Raw genomic sequence first — 14,731 nt, 5'->3', positions numbered from 1 at the left:
TGCAGCTGGTTTTTTATCACAGTCAGATTCAGCCCAACAGCGTATCTCTACCATTTCTCATAGTCTTTTTTATCGATGCTATACAAACAGCAAAATAGCTGCTATCATATCTGAATGAAGTTTAAATTTTAAATATAGATTTTCTAGATCAACACGAACGATGTCTTCGGACGTCTAAAACTACAAGAAGTTGGAACATAAACTGCTGTATAACGCAGAGCATGCTACTTCCTCCGAGCTTATGCTGCGCTGCGTCACTCTGCGCTTAATATGCATCTTGTAACGTAGAAATTTTACGCGCAAAAATGCGGTTGCATATACTGTGCTGCATCACTCTACGTCCACTTTGTGCCCAGACTAAAAGGCTGCAAGAACTTCCCTACTTGTCTCGCCGAAAGAAACAAACCACCGTGGTATCATTTGCCACACGACAAATTCGATTCAACGTATCGTGGGATATCGACGTGAAGGAAGGTTGTATCGAATTGACGGTAATCCTACAAAATGAACTAGAAATACGAACACGTATTCAAATTTATGTAAATTTATGTAAACCGCGCTAGATTATTCGTTTTAAATTCCATCCAAATAAATGTGTTTAAGTACCAAAGATTAGACCGTGGATTTTTATGCATTTATAAACTGGAAGATGCAAAAATGCAGAAACGCAAATGTAATATGCAAAAATATACAAAATACCCAAAGCGTAGTACTCGTTACAACGTTTAATAGATGAAACAATTCCTCGTAAAGATATGAATTTGTATAAATATCCGCGATTTATCTACCTGGCTTCCATTTCTTTTATTATATCTATAAAAATACGAATTTACATAAGCACTCGCAGTTTATTGATGATCATTACAGGGCATGATACAATCTGAAAAAAAGAAGATAACTCTTCTAATTAGCGGAACAGTGGTATGAATATGAAAGTGAGAAGCTCCAAAGGTGGTTGATGATCAGCCAGCACGTGCGTATTATCAGTGATAGATGCAGGCAATGTGAAAATGGCCCGAAGCGAAACCGTCCTCCCTCGCGTGCATCTATAGCTACATTTTGCTCGCGATAACTGTTGCCTACGAACGACAGAGACCGTCAAAGGGAGTAGGAATAGTCGGGAGAAAGAGAACGGTTATTATTTCAGCGAGCAGATATCGATTCCATTCGACGACCTGCCGTGACCCGTCTGCATAACTCACAGCGACGCGTACACTAATCCTTCCCCTTCTTTCCAATCCGTGCAAAACGCGTGCAAAACGCGTTCCTTTTTGTATTACGCGACCGAATGCACCAAACGCTGTTCGCGCCTTTCGTCTCGACAGAGACGTTTCTCCAAAGATTTCACAAATCCTTTCTCGCCTTTGGAGAGAACGAAAAGAGAAATAAAGAAAAAAGAAAAGGAAAGGAAAAAAGAGCTAAAGAAAGTCAACCAGCCGGAAGCAAAAGGATAAAATATGAAAGAACGTCCCCCCGGAAAGAACCGAGAATCGATACCGATCCCCGAAGCCTTTATTTTCGTTGTGGTATCCCGATATAAATTCAACCAACGATGGTGTAAAATTTCAACTTCCAGTATTAGAGATTTAGCAAAATTTTAGGTGTCTGATTCAACTTTTCAAGCGTCCTAATCAAATTTAAGTTAAAAACATTGTAGTAAAAATTGCCATTTCCTCAATTCCTGGACAAAGTCCGGAAAGAACTGCTTCTTTACGAGTATCACGAAGAAACTGTTTGCACAAAGAATGTTGTTTCTATCTGTGGAAATATTTTGACGAACCTCCCGAGGAAACGTTTCCTTCGGGAAACTGAAGAAAACAGCGACCGTCGGGAATATCGGCGAAGAGGAATAAAGACGTGGTCGTCCGTGAAAGGATAAAAAATTTGAAAGAAAAAAATAGGTAAGATAGGAAAGATATAAGAAACGACGTGGACAAATCGAAGGACAATGCCGGAGAGTCGAATACTCGTTGCCTTTCTCCGTTTTCCTTTCTTCTTTATTTGCTACGATAAGAGTGGCTTGGAAAGTTGCCTCGAGATATCTCAGGGGTCCTCTAAGCCTCTTATTCATTGGGTGGATGGTGCAGGATGCGCGCGTACGAAACATCTAAACTTCCGACAACATACGGCATTGCTCTATGCACTATGCGAGAGAGAAAAAGGGAGGCCACGCTGTGAATGGGGCTATTAGGGAAAGGGGGGTCAAATGCAAGCGCTCTGCAACATGCAGCGTTACAGCGATGCGATGCACCGCCGTATATTAAGAGGGAATAAAAGGGGAGAAAATAAACGCGCGATACACAAGGCGCAAGTTAAATTGGAACGGGTGAAAGAAGCGGGGGACGAGAAACCGATTGACCAGCCAATAGGAAAAAAAAAGTTGAGAGCGGTAGAGAATAGTTCGAGCGAGGGAAAGTTCCGGTTTAAAAGGATACAGATCACCTAGAAGATTGCTCCCGTGATTAAAGACACTTTGATTCGCTCAGTGCCTTGATGCACACGTTATGACCCCCTGACGAATCCACGCATGGGAATCCAGTTTATCCGATGGAAAATACCGGCGTTCAACCAACGAGAAATTTCTGCTGTTTGTCATGTAAATACGTTGCGCGATAAAACCATATGTCGTTTTCCAGTAACGCCATTATCTTGTCGAGGAACGTAGAAATAATCGCGCGTTCGATTGCTGGCTTTTGTGTAAAGCTGTTACGTCGGGCGTTCCATTTTCACAATATTATCTTTTGACATTTTCGCGTCTTTTTTTAATAATTTTAAAATTGCAAATATACGGTTTTTATAGAGACAAAGGGCAAAGTAACGTTTACTAGATTGTAGATGATTTTACGCACGATGTGCTTCGTGTGCATCAACATAGCATAAAAAGTTTGGAGCAATATTTTTGTTTCTCGTTGTTAAAACAAATTAATTCCCAGGGTTTTCAGCTGCACCATTAAACGCGATAACAACAAATTCTCGGGTTTGAGATCGATGGGGAAAAATGTACGGGCAAATTGTCAAAGCGACGGTTGCATTTTAATTCAATTTTTCTCGTAACTTGATTTCCAATCGCCTGAACGTAGAACATTTAAAATGAACCACCCAGTATACGGCAGCTGCACGACGCAACAGCTGACGCATATGTAGAAGCGAAATGCTTTGTAATTTCATTGTTTGCGCACGACTCGCATCCGCGCTTGTGCGTTGCCGACCTACGTTTCGGTGAGACCGTGCACGCACCTATTCAATAATTAGACGACACAACGTAATGCGTCTTGAATAATTATTATACGTCGAGTAGTTCTTATATTGTCGGTTGCGAGCAATTGTTTGTCAATTATAGAGATTTGTTCTAAGAAACCGCAATGACTCGCGAATCAACCCTTCTCTTTTCTTCTCCCTCTCTCTTTCTCTTTCGTCCTGTAGATACGCGCGTATACGTAAAAGCCTGTGTAATTCGTATTGTTCCAGCTCGTTACCATTCTTTTTTTTCCAAAGGAATTGATTCACCGTAACTCCGATTTAATTGTAAGCTTAATTAATTCCAACCAATGTTTGTCGAGTAATCCGATGTCAACTGATTAATAAAACCCTAATTGATACGTCGACCGAATTGGTACGTCGTGTTTATCGTTGCGTGTTTAATGAACAAGCTATTGGCGGATTACTTTGATTGGAAATGATGGAGCGTATGAACAAAGGGAGAAAATCGTGGCATTTGTTGTGCACCTATTTGTCGTACCTATCTGTCTCATTTACCATCATAACTGCACCCCTTCAATTTTCACTCAAAAATGATCAACCTGTTCAACGAATCGCGATATTTTCATGCCATCTTCGTCATCAAAGTGGAGTCATCGAACGCTAAGTATGTACAGGGGAATATTCTGATGAATATTCCTCCAACTATTTTATAAATACCAGACAATTATTAATACCAGACTAAAATATATTATGATGTAGAATTATCAGAAACACGGTCCCAAAGAGAAATGCGTATTTGGTGGTACCGTAATTAACAAATTAAATACGTAGTATTTTAAATCAAAATATCCAATGTAACGACACATTTGATAATGTTTAAGCTGTGCATTATGCAAATGTAATTACCGCTATTGCCACGAATCGACGAAAGGAAGATATTGTATAAAATGAAATTACAAGCAAATATTTGTAATTCACTGTTCTTTAGAAAGCATCAACCATCGTGTACATAATTGAGCTTCCATTAAACAACAATTCTGCGCTGGCGAATAATTAACTATGCGTGTAACGAACCCGTAAACAATATTTCCATTCGCCATTATCCTGTTTGGCAACGATTATACTTTGGCGTTTATTTAAAGGATAAATACCACCGACGAAATATCGATTTAGCTAAGTTCGCTGACCTTGTGATGAGAGGAATGGCCTGTGTGATTGGCGGAGGTGTGATTTCCGGCGGGAATAGATGCCAGGTCCTCGATGGTTAACTCCGCTAAGGCGTCGTTGCCACCGCTGCAACCGCCTAGCAAGCCGCCTGCGATGACGCCGCCACTTCCTGGACTGCTCCCGATGCAACCTCCATCCGACCTTACAACGTTTGCCGAGGGTCTCTTCTGCACCCTTCTCGAGGTCACCAGTTCTTTCACCCCTGACAATTCTCGCCTCGAACCACCCACGTATCTAAAAAAAAGCACGTGCGACTCTCGTTAATGTTTACGCTTAACGCCACACCGCTCTAAAAAATATTCAATTAAAAATTATGCCAAGTTTTGCTTCGCTTGCCCCTTTACGTATGTTGTCGTAATTCCTCATAAACTTAAATAAGCTTTGACGTGAGGTAACCACCTTTTTTCTTGGGATTTTCAAGTTACTTAACAGTGCTTTTTTTGTCGCGATAAATTTCATCTGATCGATATCTTTCTATGTATGTTAATAAATAAAATTTTCTTAAAAAAATAATCGTAGAGTACCTTGGTACCCAAGTACCGGCGTACCCACTGTAGGATAACTTATCCTTTGAAAGAGGATTATCAAGCAACGAATAGACTAGTACCAACTATAGCAGAGCTTTTCTATTTAAAGACACACCGGATGAGTTAACGCGCGGAATATAAAAGCTGCATGTACCTAGACAACGACGAGCGTAGTTGACTTTTTTGTAAGTAATCTCCGACAGAATGTTGCAGGCGGTTGAAAAAGCACCGTAGTTACCACGGCAGTATGAATCGTGTCAAACGAGGGAGGATTCGAATCGTATAGAAATTGCTCTATTAGCGAGATTAGATCCGCGAGTCAATCCATTTGGCCGACAATGTCTGTCCTGCGAGCTGTTCTAAATCGATGTGACGCTGTCCGCACGTCCACCTCGTCCCCTTTGTGCCAGACGACTTTCGTGATTGTCGCCAATTAAAATTGCACAAAAACTTAACGAATCAACGTTTCCTTCTTGGCAACGTCGCGACTTGTAATCCGAAGGTAAACGCGTTGATTTATATATACCACGTTAAAACTTGACTCTGTGCTCGTGGCATTTTAAAAGTCTGTATAGGTCGCGTGATTTAACTCGAAACTCCAGCTATTATATGTAACGCGAGGCGGGAGAACATTGGCAAATTTTTCAGTCAAACTACGATGATTTATTATCGTGTTCTTATGGTATGATACTTACTTAAAATATCAATGTGATTAGATGCGGATAAAGGAGGCAAGATGTTGAACAAAGAGAATAAAGAAATGAAATCAATAGCGGTTGTTAAGCTGACGTAAAAGATCTGGAGATTCTGCACGGCTGGGACGTTGACTAATTAGTTTATAAGTAGTATAAGTCGGTTGCTGAGCGTCCGATCACAGGTGTGATATGTATGTTTACTTTGCATTTAGACAAGTCTCCGAGCAACAAATTTGCTGATGCAAATCTTGGAAAGTCTCGCGGCTCGTGCGATTAATAATTCACGAATCACGCGCCTAGGATTAGGATTACTGTGCTTACGTGAGCGCACTGCTGTCGCAAGACTTTACCAACTAATGTGATTAACGCGTTCTGCTTCTAATAATGCTTTTCCGACATTTCTTTACAAGCTTTCCCCGACTAGCGTTTTTCTCATACCGTTGTAATTATCCGTAATGCCATACGCGTCATGTGAAACGTATTATAATTGTTTATTGTTTGAGATTTCGTAATCAATATACGATGCCAATAACAGTAAGCTGTACATGTTAGTCCACATGAAAGTCCAATCGACTTTCTTTAAATCTGATCTTTATCGTTTTCAATACTTTATATCTCGCGTCAAATAAATTTAATTTAATCAACTTTAAGCTACCTTGAGCATTACGATCTAACGATAATCGAAGGTGATATGAAACTCGTTGTTCCATTTCGAACAAGAATATTCGTCGATGGTCTTTAATTATGAAAGAATTTATTTTAGATAATTGGGAAGAGCGCATGAATTACCAAAGAATTTAAAAAGTAAAGTCACGAAAAAGTAAAAGTGTAACGATGTTCTTTCAATACTTCTAACACGAGTTCCATCGAAAAGATTTTATTTCCTTAAAGACAGATCGAAGGAAAGTCAAGGTAGAGAAAAGACGGCGAAAGTTACAGCTGTGTTCTCATCAACATTTCAAGATTTTCGTCCGTTCTTTCTTACCTTTCTTTTCGGTAAGATGCGGTGGTTACAATGAACGATCGTCTTGTCTTAATATTAATGACCCTTCGTAATAATATTTTCGTACCGAGATAATTCGAACACGATGGCTGTTTTCTTATCATCATTGTATCATAGCGATTCTTTTGTTATTCTTATGTCCATAGAAATGTATAATGTACAGTCCTCCAAGTAGCGAGAACTACTCGAAGACACAGTGAAAATATAGACGGCACGGAAAAATCTATTCTATGGAATTATTGAAAAGTATAGCATCTCAATCGATGTCAAAGACAACTCGACGGGGCTATCGACGTTTACTTTCTTCGAAATAGGAGATCGAACGATTTCTCGAATATATTTTCATTCGCGTAAATTCGACCATTTAATTTTTCATTCTCACTTTCTCAAGCAAATATCGTACAATTAAACTACCACCCTCCCGTCAAATTTTGTATACTATCGTCATTTTCATTTTCTCAACTCACAAAACCGTGCGATATCCGCCACTTTACATAGAACGTTGCAAATAAAATATCCCATTCTGCTGTCTCGCGAATCGGACGGTAACCGGTAGGTCCGCAACAAAATAACACTCGTGACAGGTCATTCATCCCCTAAAATTTCCTAACCTTGACACCTGGACGCACCGATATCCGGTGATCAGGCCAGCGAAAAGGATAAAACGTTGAAACTCAGCGAGACATAAGAAAATGTAAACGAAACGAAGGATTACCCTGAACTTGCGTCTCGGAAATCGTGGTTCACCTCCTCCGTATAGGACGTCACTCGGCAACGTTCTTAACGCGTACACTCCTCACGCGGCCGATGTTTCCGCGGAACATCACAATATTCCGGTTCGTTGGTTCGAAACCGGCCGATGGTGGTTGATTTCGTGTGCGAATCCGGGAACGTGTAAATTGGAAGAAAATATGAAACAAAAAGTGTGGACGGGAACGTGGTGAAGAGTAGCCGGCTCCTCAGTCCCCGGAGAACTATCGCTAACCACGACTTCCCGTCGTTCGTGTACGTACGTACGTTTCGTTCGTTCTCGACGATGCTCCCCACCCCTCGCCACTACGCGCTACGCTACGGATAGGTCTCTCCCGTCAAACCGACCCCCGAGTGCAACCCTCCGCGCCCTTCTCAGCTGTCGCGCAAGAACCACCCTTGGTGGCGCCTTAAGCTGCCCTCTGCCAGGTTTAGCAACGTCGCCGGCAGATCGCACCAGCGAAACCGCCGCCGACGGATCGATCCACGTGACGTCACGCCGCCCACGCAAGCGTCGTGCCAATCTCACTCCGTATCGTCTCGCGACGACACGTCCTCGTCTTCATCTAGAATCTAGATACCGACTTACCACCAATTTTTTTTCTTACAGATAAACTTTCTCTACTGCGCCAACGTCTCCTTCCAGTTACTCGATCCGGTTTCTTCTTCTATTTCTACCTCCTTTTTGTTTTTCTTTATCATTTCTTTCTTTTTTTTATTTTGGTATCAGAAATGAGACTGTTTCTGCGTAATGTTTCGAGTATAGTAGAACTCCGTTTGTACGTATACATTTGTCGGAGAACAAACAGTTGGTATAATTGGACTTTGTATTACACGCTGATCCCTCCCACTATGAGCTTTTGCTCGTACGATAGAAATCCACAGTTTGGAATTTTTTATTGACAGAGGCGGGTTAAGTAAAAGTTTGTTTGATCAAAGGCGAATGAAAATTTCGTTGAAAGAGATGGAATTATACGGTAATGGTGAAACGTATGCACGTCTACTCGCGGTTCTTTTTATTTGTCTTTAATCAGACGAATGATAACGATGAGATCGCGAACGTTGCGCGTTGCACGTTATACCGTGCAATTTTTACGCCAGTCTAGGATTCTGACATATTCTAGCAGAGAATACTTCATAATCTGCATTACCATACAAAACCTAGACATCTCTGCTATGAATTATGCATCTAGGCAAAAAGTCTCAATCGCAGTTTCAATTTTAAATTCAAATGCCTCGAAAGCCGACCATTTAAATCAATATTCTATGAACACATATTATCCGGAAAGTTGCAATTCGTGATTTATGAAACAATTAGAAGGATTAAGTGTACCATTACAACCGGTCAAAGAGTTATAGTATTTCCGTGCGAAGTAATTTAGCGATCTATCAGGATAATTACATCGAACGCGTGGTTTAGCGCGTAAATTCGCTATGTTGGTGGATATTGGTTTCTACAAATCGTCGTCATTCGATGTTTTAATGATTTATATGTAAATAAGTGTATTCTATGTTGATTTAAATTCGTTGTCGACGATCACCGACTCTAAACGTTTTAAAATTAGTAGAAGAAAAAAGGCGTTGCAAGTTGCAACGCATGACGTCAACTTTTGGCAAGACACGAATCCTCTGATCGTGCGCTTACCATTTTGTCAACTGAAAGGGACAATACGAAGCAACGTCTGCAAAAGACAAAGACGTTTATCTTTCTGTGTACGTCTACGTCGAATGCCACGTCTCTTCTCGGTAGTTTAAATTGATTTCTCGCTTTGCTGCTTGTTTCAATCCATTATTGTTCGATGCTAAAGCCGAACGTATTCTCTATTCTGTACCTGCGATTCCTCGATAATTGTCTTGACATTTCAAACGGCAATCGTATTTACATGCACCTGCTGAACATTGTTTGAAATGTACTGGCTAATTCTGTACTCGCCGATCGCTCTACTTTTATTCGTCTTTTGGTTATTCGTTATTTCCACGAAATATTCTGTACGTCACAGTGGCAATTTATTCGTTTACTTTCATATTGCGATATTCATATAATTTTCGCTCGTTTATCACATTACAATTTCATGTAGAATAAATTCTTTCTCTCATATTACGTTATTTGTAATAATTCTTATAGCGCATCGCATGCGCAACTCGTCGTTATATCGTTCCTTTTTAACGCTTTGAATTAATAGGACTTTATACGGTTTATGGATTACTGTGACAAAAGTCATAAATTTTTGTTAAGAAGGATCAGACGTACTAAAGAGATTTAACAGGGATAAAAGAGGAAGAACTAAGGGAAGAGTAAACATCATCTTCTCAATGTTTGATGATTGCAATTAGGAACACCTGGAGGGTTTAACCTCCACCTTGGCGAGTCAAAATTCCGTCGACTCTGTCTTCATCGTGTAAAGCCCGTAATTAAATAGAACGAGGAACCACATACCCACACATGGGAGGAGTAATCAAACTTGGAAACTGCATTAAGATAAAATTAAATAGAACCTCGACGGTATCCTAATTTCGTGTCAACTCTAGAATAAATATTGTGTTTAAAAGTACCGTAAATGACGTGCAGAAAGCCAGCTCTCACCCCTTGCCTTATTTCCTGGCACGAATTTTCTTCGAACTCGTTAGTGGACTGTGGATTTTTACGCAATTATGGGATATTTGAAAGTGGAAAATGCACAGGTTGCGCATAATGCGCAAGAATATATACAATATCCCAAATATAGCACTCACTATGATATTCAGCAAATAAAATAAACTTTTGCTTATGCGGCTTCAACTTTTGGCCAGTTGTGGTCAGAAAAATTTGAATTTGCGTGAATATTCACAGAATAATCATTAGCCATTCTGAATACAGTCAAACGCAGTACTCTCCGGACACAATAAAAAAAAAAAAAAAAAAAAAAAAGGTGCAAATACAAAGCTGCAGAAGCGACAGTATTCGGTAAAAGAGAATTAAAAGCACGAATGCTAAGGGATAAGCGAGAGATAATGTTCTCTAGCATTGTTGGAGGATTCGTAATCGTTGGAATATGGCTCTCAGAACTTGCCTTCTTTGTTGTGCGCTCGCCCTGCTTTATGGGGTTCACGACGATGGTGGAAGGATATATAGAGGGTCGAGCCAGAAGACGGGGGCAAGTATATTGAATTTCCGAAAAGCGCGTTGGGTTTCAAGCGGATGATACGCGGCTTGCTTGTGCCAAACGAGTTAGCAAGCCTGGAGAGGGTCCATGATACGCCTCCGGCTGTTTGGCGTATTACGAAAACACCGCTGTTCCTGCGGCCTAGCGGCTATTCCGCTGGCCTACTACCAAGACTCGCGTGGGTGTCCTAAAGGTACCTTTCAACCTAACGACCAGCGATCCCTCGTATTCGTCTGTGCTTAGCGAAATTAAAGCTTAAGCGAGCTATTTTTCGCAGAGTGGCGATTGTTCTCCGAATAGGAAATCAAACATTCGAATGATCTAATACGATTCGCTTATCGTATAATTTATTTTATAATAGGATTTCTTACAATTTTTTCGTCAGACGTCATTATTATGATCCATTTTATAATATACCGCCTTGTAATTTCGTCAAACGTCGTCGTCGTTGATGTAAGTAAGGATCGAACTGGAAATAACTATCGAGCATTCTGGTAGAAGGTGCACGGTCTAATTTTAACGAACGTATATTCGCAGCGAAGCTCTTTCGGTGTAAATAATTCTACGAACAAATTGCTAGACGGCCGTTTACACTAAACGAGCACGAGCGAATGCTCCTGTTCTCGGTCTATGTTTCTGCTTGTTTGGCCTGAACGTTACCTTCAGAACGCTCCGCAATACTCAGCAGTATTTCTGTTCGACGAGCGACTGTCGTTGGCTGAGTAAATTACCGTGGAAAATTGAAGCGTCCTAAAGTGTCACGATACCAATCGAGAAGTTGAAATAGTAAACGGTATGATGACAGAGTAAAGAAACGATCGTTCCAGTCCGAGAGGATAGGAAATTTCATACAGAATGTAGTAAAATAAATAGAATCAAATACTCTAGCTTTAGAATCATCGATAAGTGGTGCTACGACCTTAACTCTGAAACAAGCTGAAACTGAAATATATCTATGGCATATAAATTTTTGTTTTTATTAGACTAGTTTAAGTGTGATAAAAACCTAAGCATCTTTTTATTGCTACAACTGCAATAATACTTGTTCCGTTTGAAATGGCATTTTATCCATTTATCCATTTATAACAAATTGTAACAAATTGTAACAAATTGCATCGATCGAACAATTTGTCTCTATTATCGGAAAATGAATCGAACGACTGCCGATAATACGTTTTTCGCCTAGGTCGCATGTACTGTATAGCCATACAAGTGTCTGGATCGTGTCGAGGTTTCGAATATCGGTACAGAGGGCAAATTGCCACGGGGCACGGCTCTATAGATGCGCGCTTTAAATTCAAGGCGTTTCTCGATATAATCGGGATAATCCACTCGAAGTCACTCTAGGTGGGTCGTTCACTGAGTTCTCTCTTTTTTTTTTTTTTTTCATCCGACCTAACTGTTTCGTGTCACCGCTTTTCTTATAAAATGGAAACCTAAGAATCGAACAGGTTCGGGAAGAAGGAACACAATCCAGTAGTTCTCCAAAGAATTGTATGTTCATTGGACGTTATAGCGTATACCGAAATTGGAAATTGTCTGTATCCTAAATTAATATAGAAACGATTTTGTGGATTGGATGAGACGGAGATATGAATATTTCATTATGCTTTGGTTGCTAGTAGTCTATGAAGGACTTACAAGTTTCTATTGTTACGTCTATAGAGTTCAGTGCCTCGCTAAGTGAAATGGGGAAATCCCCTCGATCTGCTAGCAATATGTTAACGAAGGTCCTTATGTGCGCAGGGACGCGATATGAATGAATCGATGGATTCTGATTATGTAAAAATCGCTATAGAATATAATTCTAAAAATATTAATATTCGAAGCAACTTTCGCTAAGATTGTCAACGCGATACGTGATATTCGTACAAAATTACGAGTATGGCGCTAGAACATTTCCGTTACGATTATTCTCGTCGCATGGAACGCATCACAATTGTTAACTCGCTGTTTCCTCGCTATTATCGATACAACCGGAGTTTCCTTACGAACGATGGCCGTGTCCTATATTCCTGCGAAAATTGCAGTGGAATTTCTTATCTGCTGGACCGAGTTGTAATATAGGGCATTCGCGAGAAATTATTGTCGTTCGTCCAATACACTTTACATGGACGACACGTTCGAAGGAAATCAAATGAGATTGAATAGTCGAACGAGCTGGATAAAACGACCTACGCTTCAATGAGATTCTATTCGACCGAGACGAATCCAAACTCAATGCGGTGAATCTAATCGAAATGATCACCACTGACCCATTTCCGCTTTTTTCTCCATTGCCAATTCTCCTCTGCTTCCAGTCAAATTTTCTTTCCATCCTTCGACACTTCTGTCGCAACGAAATTCTCCGATTTTGGTTCGTTGGTCACAATAGGAAAAATATTCCGTAACACCGTAAATACGCCAATTACATACTGAGCGGAATTATCTGATAATCAAATATTTTAAGCGTTCCGGACGTTCTAAGGATACTTTGATTTTTTTAAAGTTTAATAGACTTTGACTTTTACTTTTCATTCGGCGAAAAACACAAATCTCACGAACATATTACGCGTTCGTAATTACGTGAACGTAATTTAGATACGGACACTATTGAAACGGTCTGAAATTAACAGAAAACTAGTGGATTTTCAGGTAAGGTAACTTGATGAGAGACTAGAAGAATGGATAAAAGTGAAGCATAGAAAAGTTAATTAACCAGCATCTCGGCAAGGCTTTCTTAATTCAATCGAAGCAACCAAAGATAACCGTGCTAAGCTGCGAAGAGCTGAGTAATTGGAGGCCCGTACGAAATTAGCCCCTGCAAATTTCGTCTAATTAAAGGCCGTTAGTAGTAGCATCGCTACTTGGTGGATGCCGTATTAAGTCTGATTCAGACATCGTTAATCTACTTCGCCAAGTGATTCGCGCTAGAATAACTTAATATTACTTAAGTATCTCTCTGATGTTTAAAATGAAATTAGCAATCGTTTCCACAATTGTATCGTAAGATAATAAACAGTCGGTTGAAAAATATCGTTTCTTCGCTAATTAGCTATGACGTATATGTAAGGATTCTGTTCGAATTTTGTACAAATTTCGTGTAAAACTAAAATATATATTTAGAGGTTGATTTACGTTTTTTTAAATAAATCGCGAGTAGAGAACGATCGAATAGGAGCAATGAAAGTTTCCAAACAATTTCTTGAAAAAAACGGCAACGCTTTGTCCGCTAATAAAATTATATTCATCGGTTAGAATCCGCAATTGGGCCCACGTGCGCTGACAAATCTGGCGGCTTACATTTTACGTTCATGGGGGAACTATGACTCACTCGACGTGCCATTGAAACACGTGCACCAAGAAGCAACAAGATGCCCTCGTGGAAATAAATGGACGAAAACATATATAACGTAGCGTGCTTTGTCTTCGAGACTTTTCAGGCGATTTGAAATCTTTTCATCTTCCTTGCATCAGAGGATATTATTTTAAAAGTTTATGTTACTAAAAGTAAACAAAAAATAAACACTGTCAAGTTGGATTTTTAATAACAAATAAGTACAATCTCGAGCCGGCTTAACTAAAATTTAATTTCAACTAATTTAGACAGTCGAATAAACGTAATCGAAATATTTAGATAAAAATGAACGTTTCTATAAACTTACCTCTCGTGATCGTGGCCGTAAGACGGATTGATTCTGCGTGCGTACAACGAAGCACCGCCCTCGGACATGTAACCATCGCACAAGTCGGATATAGTTCTACTACCAACGGTCATGCCACCTCGAAGAACCTCCCCGTCGCTCAGATAACCGGAGGCGACGTCGATGTCCGCGTAATCGTGACCGACATGATGATGAGAAGAAGAATGAAGAATCGTGTACTGTCGCGCTGTTGTTCTGCTTGGTAAGGTCTGAAGGGCCCTTGCACCCGGCGTGTAACCGCGAAGTAGAGGCTGCATAGGCTTCACTGTCATCTCTGCTTCGTCGTCACCCATAGAACCTCCACCGCACGTTGAACTTTCTGACAAAACCTATAAAATAGACTAAATTAACGCCTGATCCTGCATTTAACATTCATTTTAGATATTTAGCAATTAAAGGATGATTTGCATTACGCTAACTATGCAAAGTTTATCAGCAGCCGTACATAATACGTAATTACTCAACGTTTTCACAGCAGGTGTTTTGGGCTACATTGGCGGAC

The 14,731-nt window shown here is 40.2% G+C and overlaps 1 protein-coding gene across 7 annotated transcripts in view; it reads right to left on the bottom strand.

Moving 5' to 3' along the window:
* The window catches only part of LOC126916905 (protein sickie), a 190,959-nt gene that overhangs the window by 53,335 nt on the left and 122,893 nt on the right, over positions 1-14,731 (bottom strand). For all 7 annotated transcript variants that reach the window (XM_050723180.1, XM_050723176.1, XM_050723177.1 and 4 more), the window contains 2 exons: positions 14,191-14,558; positions 4,389-4,662 (listed from right to left, as the gene is read on the bottom strand). In XM_050723180.1, coding sequence (XP_050579137.1) covers positions 4,389-4,662; positions 14,191-14,558 — 642 coding nt within the window. The remainder of the gene's footprint in view (positions 1-4,388; positions 4,663-14,190; positions 14,559-14,731) is intronic.

The sequence above is a fragment of the Bombus affinis genome, chromosome 5 (assembly GCF_024516045.1).
Source record: "Bombus affinis isolate iyBomAffi1 chromosome 5, iyBomAffi1.2, whole genome shotgun sequence".
In the NCBI taxonomy this organism is placed as follows: Eukaryota; Metazoa; Arthropoda; class Insecta; order Hymenoptera; family Apidae; genus Bombus; species Bombus affinis.
The sequence above is the reverse complement of the archived record's forward strand: the minus strand, read 5'-3'. Positions and strand labels throughout refer to the sequence as shown.